The sequence below is a fragment of the Onychostoma macrolepis genome, chromosome 21, assembly GCF_012432095.1.
Source record: "Onychostoma macrolepis isolate SWU-2019 chromosome 21, ASM1243209v1, whole genome shotgun sequence".
Lineage (NCBI taxonomy): Eukaryota > Metazoa > Chordata > Actinopteri > Cypriniformes > Cyprinidae > Onychostoma > Onychostoma macrolepis.
In genome coordinates, this window is record NC_081175.1 from 25,470,361 (window position 1) to 25,479,624 (window position 9,264).

Below are 9,264 nucleotides of genomic sequence, written 5' to 3' on the forward strand. Positions count from 1 at the left end.
AGAGACAAGAAACTCTGATTAACGATTTAGTAGCACTCAGTTGAAACTGGTAGTTCACTGTTAGCTAATCAATAACTACTATTCTTTTTTATATATCCTGGAAAACTACTAAGAACTACTGTATACAGGTTCATAATTAATGTGAATTATGCATAATGTATAATTAATTCTAAAGTGAAGATCATGGTAACCCACGAGTAATGACTCAAGTAATACCAAATCCTTCTAAAGGAACTATTGATTACCTGGATCAGTATTCTAAAGTGAAACCATGACAACTCCCTAATATTGACTGATGTCATTGTAAGCTTTTGAGATATATGTAAGGTTTTGGATACTTAATTGTTACTACATCCTTCTGAAGAAATTACAAATGATTTGGATCAGTATTCTAAAGTGAAGATCACTGTAACGCACTAGTAATGATTTAAGTGTTACCAAATCTAGCAGAATGAATTAGAATCAGAATCAGAATCAGAAGAGCTTTACTATCACGCTGCTACTGCGAGGAGGCAGGGAACACAGAGACGTAGGAGTCGAAGGAATAACAGTCTTTAATAAACAAACCAAGGGGTAACATGGGGCAGGCAGGAGACACACGCAGCACCATCAGTAGACGAATAATACCAGACAAGGAAACATGGGGCAGACAACACTAAAATACAGGGCTTAACGAGGGGTAATTACAAGACACAGGTGAATCAAATGACAAATCAACGAGAGAGTCACGGCCACGGGGAGCACATGGGAGAAAACACAACAAAACAGATCCATATTCCTGACAATTACCAAGTATGTTTACACACACAAGGAATTTGACTTGACGACAGGCGCTTCCAGTGCAGAAGAAAGTACAGACTTAGTGCAGACATACATAACACAGTATGGATGGAATATAACACTAATATTAGAAAAATAAAAAAATTAAATTAAATATTGTACAGAACTATATACAGAAATTGAAGTAATTGAAAAAATGTAATTGTTTAGATAAATGTACAGACATGTTATAAGTGTGCAGATATGTTATTTACAAAGTGTGCAGTTTACAAGTGTACAAATTTTGGATTATGTGTATAAATATGTCAATTACTAACCAGAACCTTACAAAAATCTCAAATGTTTAATGATTTCAGTAATTACTAGTGGGTTACCATGACCATCACTTTAGAATAAATTATACATTATGCATTATTCATATATTTATTATGAACCTGTTCTTAGTAGTTCTTGGGGAGGTTTGAAAAATAGATACTGATTAGCTAATATTGAACCACATTCGACTAAGCACTATCACTTACTAATTCATTAATCAGAGTTACTTGATAGATACTAGTAGTTACTAGAGTGCTTATATTGCATTACTCATGTGTTCTTGTGTACTTATTTATTAATGACGGAACAGTTTTCTAAAGTGTTACTGTTGTTTTTATGTTCTTGCTGTCTTAGTTTCGGTTATTCTGTTTTATATATAACCGAAACTAAAACTTTCAAAAAAAAGTTTAGATTTACATTTTTTTTTTGCATAACTGAAAACATTCAGTGGTCAACAAATTTTCCACTTGCAAATTAATTATAGATATGACCTAAACAACACTTCCTTGCTATGCAAAATTGGGTATGCAATGTGTCATTTGTTAACATTAATGTATTAATTAACATGAACAAACAATGAACGATGCATTTATTACACCATTTATTAATCTTTGTTAATGTTAGTTCATGAAAATACAGTTGTTCGTTGCTTATTCATGTTAGTTCACAGTTGTGATTTTAATAATGCATTAGTAAATGCTGAAATTAACATTAATTAAGATTAATAAATGCTGTAGAAGCATTGTTCATTCTTAGTTCATGTGAACTCATGTAGTTAACTAATATTAACAATGAACCTTATTGTAAAGTGTTACCCAAAACTGTTATGTAAAATCACATGCATGCAGATCAGGTTGAATGAGCCATTGGGTATAGGGCAATTTTACAGTAAAGACCCTTGGACCAGATGTGTAGAATGAAGACCAGAAGTCAAGAGATTTGATCAAAAATGAAGAAATTTTACTGAAGATAGTTTGCAGTTTCATCAGCAGAAGTCAGCTTCAACACTCGCGATGGAGTTCGTAGGCCGCTCTGCGTACATGTTCTAGACACCAATAGTTATACTCGAACAGCGGTCTCTAATTACGTCAATACATGGGTGAGCAAGATTCTGGTTGGTAGATAAACTTCACCAGAAAATCTCGACACATGGACGTAAAACTCGAAGCATCTTTTAGTGATTATATTTGGTGATAATTGATCAGAGGTCAGACGCAATAGGTCTCTCCACAGACGTATATTTGTTACCCTGGACATCAGGGTGACGGCAAATGACGATTTCCTCCTAGAGCTCTCTCTCTGCATCTAGCTGCAAAGATAGACATTCACACACATACGCAGGGAACACTTATCTGTACTTCAAGGTTGCCGGGCTCTGCCCTGAATATTATCAAATATGATTAACTACACACACAAAATGAGATCAGCTTCTTAGAGAGTAAAAAGGCAGACTAAAGCCATATTCAACTTATTTTCTAACATGCATCAATGTAACTTTGATCAATTATTATTCAAGAAATATTATAATTAACATTATTATTAGGGCCATTGTAGATCTGCAATCCATTCCTTCAGGTAACACTTTAGAATACTGTTCCATCGTTAAAGAATAATTAGACACATGAGTAATGCAATATAAGTACACACAAGGAATTGTTTGTTTGTTTTTAATTGTTTTAAAATTTATTTATAAATATGTCAACATAGAAAGTGTTTCCAATAGTGTATTGAATATACAAGCTTTACAATATTTAATGATCTCTACTATTTACACAATAAGGTTCAATGGTATAAAACTACTAGTAAAAAGGCTTTAAATTTAGTGTTTTCTCATTTCACACAAATGTTTACATTTCAAATGATATTATGATGATGTAGAACATTCAATGCATGCTATAATAAATTCTGTCCAGAAAAGAAGTTGTGTCAGCTATGAGTTCATTTCAATCCATCATACTGAACTTATGACTAAATGTTGCCCCGAAGCAGCTGGTAAATCCAGCGGGATACTGACTCATCTGGTCACAAGAGCTCGACAGTCAACCAATTGTCTTCTTGAATGTGATTTTTCATACTGTTGTGATGCAGTAAAACTGGTCATTTATCTCACATCATCTCAACACATAACCGGACAGGTATCACACATTCAGAAGTCCATGTTTATGTTGCTACAGCCATATCACCCTGCAGCCCAAGACCGGTTGCCCATGAAGCTAAGCAGGGCTGAGCCTGGTCAGTACCTGGATGGGAGACCTCCTGGGAAAACTAGGTTACTGCTGGAAGAGGTGTTAGTGAGGCCAGCAGGGGGTGCTCACCCTGTGGTCTGTGTGGGTCCTAACGCCCCAGTATAGTGACGGGGAAACTATACTGTAAAAAAGCACCGTCTTTCGGATGAGATGTTAAACCGAGGTCCTGACTCTCTGTGGTCACTAAAAATCCCACGACACTCATCGTAAAAGAGTAGGGGTGTAACCCTGGTGTCCTGGCCCAATTGCCTCCTCTGGCCCTTGTCAATCATGGCCTCCTAATAATCCCCATCCACTTGATTGGCTCTGACACTCTCTCCTCTCCACCTGTAGCTGGTGTGTGGTGAGTGCACTAGCGCCATTGTCCTGTGGCTGCCGTCGCATCATCCAAGTGGATGCTGCACACTGGTGGTGGTTGAGAAGAGACCCCCCACATGATTGTAAAGCACTTTGGGTGTATAGCTATTCACAATAAAGCGCTATATAAAATGCTTCATTCATTCATTCATGTGCATTGGAAAACCTTTAACAAAATTAAGAATGACAATTTCTGTGTGGTACTGAATGTTTTCTTTAGTATGGACGTTTTTTCATCTAAAATGAATATTAAAAAAAAAGTTTAGATTTAAAGTTTTTTTGTATAACTGAAAACATTCAGTGGTCAACTAATTTTTCACTTGCAAATTAACTATAGATATCATATGACCTAAACAACACTTCCTTGCTATGCAAAATTGTGTAAAATCACATGGATGCAGATAAGGTTGAATGAGCTATTGGGTAACACTTTAGAATACTGTTCCATAATGTGGTAGTTCACTATTAGCTAATCAGTAACTATTTTTTCATACCTCCCCAAGAACTACTGTATACAGGTTCATAATTAATATGAATAATGCATAAGGTGTAATTAATTCTAAAGTGAAGGTCATGGTAACCCACTAGTAATGACTCAAGTATTACCAAATTCTTCAGAAGGAATTACTAATTATTTGGATTAGTATTCTAAAGTGAAGATCACGATAACTCCCCAGTAATTACTGAAATCATTGTAAACATTTGAGGTTTTTGTAAGGTTCTGGTTGGTAGTTAATTTAGCTAGATTTGGTAACACTTAAATCATTACTAGTGGGTTACAGTGATCTTCACTTTAGAATGCTGATCTAAACAATTTGTAATTTCTTCAGAAGGATGTAGTAACAATTAAGTCATTACTATCCAAAACCTTACATATATCTCAAAAGCTTACAATGACGTCAGTCAATATTAGGGAGTTGTAATGGTTTCACTTTAGAATACTGATCTACGTAATTAGTAGTTCCTTTAGAAGGATTTGATTATACTTGAGTCATTACTCGTGGGTTTCCATGATCTTCACACTTTAGAATTAATTATACATTATGCATAATTCACATTAATTATGACCCTGTATACAGAATTTCCTAGTAGTTTTCCAGGATATATGAAAAATAATAGTAGTTATTGATTAGCTAATAGTGAACTACCAGTTTCAACTGAATGCTACTACTAAATCATTAATCAGAGTTTCTTGTTTGTTCATAGTAGTTACTAATGTTAACAATGCTTTAGTCATTTGTTCCCTTGTAGTTATTCATTAACGATGGAACAGTATTCTAAAGTGTTACCAAAGATTCTTTAAAGAATAATGGAGCCCAAACAACATTGAACCCATGGCTTTTATTTTATGGACAAACTCACTTTAAGATTTGGAAAGATGGTTGGTTTAAATAGTCATAATTCCTTAAACCTCCCTTTATAATTAACTGGCAAGTAAATGATTCAAGCTAAAGTTTCATTTTCTAGTAATGTCTACTTCTGTTAAGCTTTCGTTTGCTCATAAAGACCCTCCCCTTTGAAAAGCTATAAAATGAGCTCTGAAACAGGCTCGTCATTTCATTCACCTCCTGATCAAAGATGGATCTGCAGATCTCAGTTTTTCTTCTGTTCATCCTTTTCACTGCAGGTACAAACAGTATTTATAATGTTATAGATACAAATACAGATCACTAACATCTCTATCTGTTTTATTACTAAAGGACACTCTTTCAGCTGTTATGAGTGCTCAGGTCTGATGGGTTCTTGTGCAGCTCAAAATGTAAAAGCATGTCCCAGTGGATTTTCAAAGTGCATGAGTTCAACAACAGTGGCACAAGTTGGTAAGTCCAATATGATGGATTGAAATTCACTGTTAACTGATGAAGATGGTGTTGGTGAACCATGGTGTTGCTGCTTCAATGGAAATGTAATTTCTCATAGAACTGCTGATTTCCTCACAGAATTTATGATTGTAATCACAGAATATTCTATTTATATTTCTGCTACTTAATTTGTTTCTCTCAGATTTTTATGCTAACAATATAATTAGTATTAAAATTGAATGAATTAAGATTCAATCAAATTTAATCAAATGAGAAAATACTACATTTTGATGTTTATAAATATATTTTCTGTCAAAATAATGTGTTGAACCATTCATGTTTTAGGTGAAATCAGTAGTAAAGTGAAGATTAAAGCCTGTGCTGCTGACTGTGTAAGTGGATCCATGAACCTCGGCATTGCAAAGACATCTTTTGCGTGCTGTAACACAGACCGGTGTAACCTCCAAGATGCTCCAGGTATCATGCTTTACTGACCATATGCAAAAAAAAGCAAAAAAAAGTCAACACTCATTTTACTTGCAAAGGAGATCAGGAAATATAAATTATACAATACAGAGTGCAGCTTGTCATTTGTGAATTGATTGATTGGAGCAGCTAACAGAGTGTTATTTCATTACATGTTATATTTTGTACAGAAGATAAAACAATGAATGCTTTTGTCCTGTAGATCCCTCTAATGTCCCCAATGGAAAGACTTGTTACTTTTGTGATGAGAAGAGCTGCTCAAACATATTGAGCTGTTCAGGGAGTGAAGACCGCTGCTTTAAAGCAACAGGTGAGAATCTGGAAAAGAAAAAAGTCATTTTTTATCTCTCTGATGTTTGAGATCACATACAGATCACAGTTAGTTTCCAACTTAGACTGTCTTTTCTTTATTTTCATCAGGGACTTTTGGGGGCCAGTCAACAGTTATAAAAGGCTGTGTCTCTAAATCTATTTGTGATGCTGAAACATCAGTTAGAGATGTTCAGGGAGCCTCATGCTGTGAGGGAACCTGTGTAACGGTGCTCAGAGCGTCACTCAGAGCTTCCTGTTCCTCTGCTGTTCTCTGCTCTCCTTCATCCTGCTGCACTGAATCCAGCAGCTCTTCACAGTCTACAATCAGACACACTGTACTGAATATAGAGCCTGTACTTTCTCTGAACTATGCATCTTTGGTGTGTTTCTATGATTTTTTGCTGTGACATTTTGATGTGACATTTTATGAATTAAAACACTACAATTAATACAGCCCGCCATGCTGTAAAAAAATCATAAATAATTACTACAAAATTGTCTTTTTATTCTTTTAATTCTTAAAATAAAATAAAAATTAAATGATCATTATGTTCAGAATAAGCATGTGTGATAATTATTTAATTATTCAAACAAGACAAACTTTTTAGTTTTTCTGCATTCCCACTTAAAGGAATCCTGTTCAGTTACAGATCATGAAGGCAATAAGGGAAAAATTTAGATATATAGGCCTATGTTGAGAAGTAATATTTTGCAAATACATGTCAATATTTTTCACTCAGTATATTTTATGTAGCTGCCCCCTAATAATCGACTAAACATTAGTTGAGGAGAAGAGTCGACAAATTTTTTTATAAGTTGGTTAGTCAATTATCAACAATCGTTGTGTTTCGAAAAATAAAGAAAACAAACTCAATGCATTTTCTGCCGTCTCGGTCTCCGTGAACAGGAGCAGGTTCCAAAAATGAACTGAAATTCGCCGTATAGATTTGCCTCACAGACATTAGAAATATCTCTATAGAAAGCTTGAATATAAATGTATAATTAAGGAATTAAAACATTTTAGGCAGGTGGGTGGTAAAAAAATATCACATGGAGTAGCCTATAGTAGTAAATGTTAAATGTAAAGTATAATTCAGTGTAGGCCTATGTAGCCTAAATGCATAGGCTATTGCATTTTGGCAAAATATGGCTTAAATCAGGGGTTAAAGCAAAAAAAAAAAATCCTGAGCCTGAACCTTTTTCCCGGGTTGGGGTTTGGTTGCGGGGGTGGACACATACGCAGGGTTATTTGGCAAACAAACAAAAAAAGAACATTATTTGAATGATTTTCCTTGAAAGGCTCAGACTACTGAAATTGTTTTGTTCAAAAGAAATAATGGTAAATTAAATACTATATATAAAATAAGAAATATACAAAGACAGTTTACTACAGAAAACTACAGTTCAGTTCAATTGATGACAACAAAAACAATAAAATGCTTCAAGAACTGGAAACTTAAACAGGGTTCGTCCAGATACTGCAAAATGAAATTCCAGGACTTTCAAGCACTACTTTTTGGTTTTCAAGGACTAAAATCAGATAAAAATTGCTTAAGAAAAGAATTAAATTTATAATAAAACTAATATTTTCTTTTGTGGGGTCTGAGTCAAAATATCCAATACCCAAATATAATATTTCTCATTTGTATAGAAAATTCTGGCAAAAGCTTCAACTTAACAAAAGCACCAATATCATACCAAAACTCCTGAGTGTATTGACATGATCAAAATAAGTGTTCCACTGTTTCATCAGCATTTAAACAAAAAGAGCATGATAGCTCTACATCAGCTCTAAACTTTTGTATAAATTTCTTGACAGGATAAAACCTGTGGATCAGTTTAAAAGACACTTCTTTCACCTTATTTGTGAGAAAGAATTTTTGCTGTAGTGACCATACTTTTTTCCAATTGAAATTATCAAATAAATTATTCCAAAAAAAAAGTTATATGTGGAGCAGAAATTAAGTTCTCAAGAAATAATGATCTTATAGTTCTTGTTTCTTGATGCAGAAAGGCAAATTTGACCAGCAGGAGTGTCACAGGGATTAAGAAAGGATGAAGTAACTGTTGAAGAGTACCTACAGTTTTTAAGAAGCATACACAAACCAGAAGGAATAGCTCCCATAACTACAGCGAATTCTTTTGGAGTTACAGGTATTTGGTATTTCGAAAGAAATTCTGAATACCTGAGCAAAAGACCTTGATTGTTAAACAACTGCTACACCAAAACCAAACCATTACTAAACCAATTATCATAATACAGAGATTTGTTCTTAAATAAAATGTTCTTATTGTTCCAAATAAAACACCTCTGTGGCGAAAAATTATGTTTATAAATTAAAGCCCATGCTAGAAGAACCTGTCGATGAAAGTTGGAAAGTTTGATTGGGAGTTTCGATATATCATAATTACACATTAAAAGAAAAGGAAGACCACCAAACTGTGAAAAAAATAAGTTGAGGAAAAGCATTCCAAATAGAAGTTGGCTTAGTATTGCTTCAGCCAATTCATTTTAAATGTATTGTTAAGGGAATCGAAATAAATGCAATTCAAACCACCATTATTATAGGAGTTTAATATGACTGATTTTCTTATATAATGAGTTTTGTTTTTCCATAAAAATTTTATTAAGACATCATTAATTACTTTACATGTGGGCTTCTCCACAAAGAGAGATTGAGCTGCGTACACTCTCAGAAATAAAGGTACAAAAGCTGTCACTGGGGCGGTACCTTTTCAAAAGGTACACTTTTGTAACTATTAGGTTCAAATATGTACACTTTAAGTACTAATATGTACCTTTAAGGTACCAAAATGGACCCTTTAGGTACAAACATATACCGTTTGAAAAGGTCTTTATTTCTGAGAGTGTACACCAAACGAGACAGACCTTCTGCCTTGATAAGCAGTGTTCTGCCTTTTAAAGACAAATCTCTTTGTAACCAGCAATTGCATCTTCTTTGTGT

The 9,264-nt window shown here is 34.2% G+C and overlaps 1 protein-coding gene across 1 annotated transcript; it reads left to right on the forward strand.

Moving 5' to 3' along the window:
• Positions 1 to 5,069: 5,069 nt before the first annotated feature.
• On the forward strand, positions 5,070 to 8,856 carry LOC131528229 (prostate stem cell antigen-like). Its single transcript, XM_058757234.1, is given in 6 exon segments — positions 5,070 to 5,325; positions 5,399 to 5,518; positions 5,846 to 5,977; positions 6,189 to 6,296; positions 6,407 to 6,505; positions 6,508 to 8,856. Coding segments are annotated over 6 exon segments (597 nt in total). The 5' UTR covers positions 5,070 to 5,276; the 3' UTR covers positions 6,597 to 8,856.
• The last annotated feature ends 408 nt before the right edge of the window (positions 8,857 to 9,264 follow it).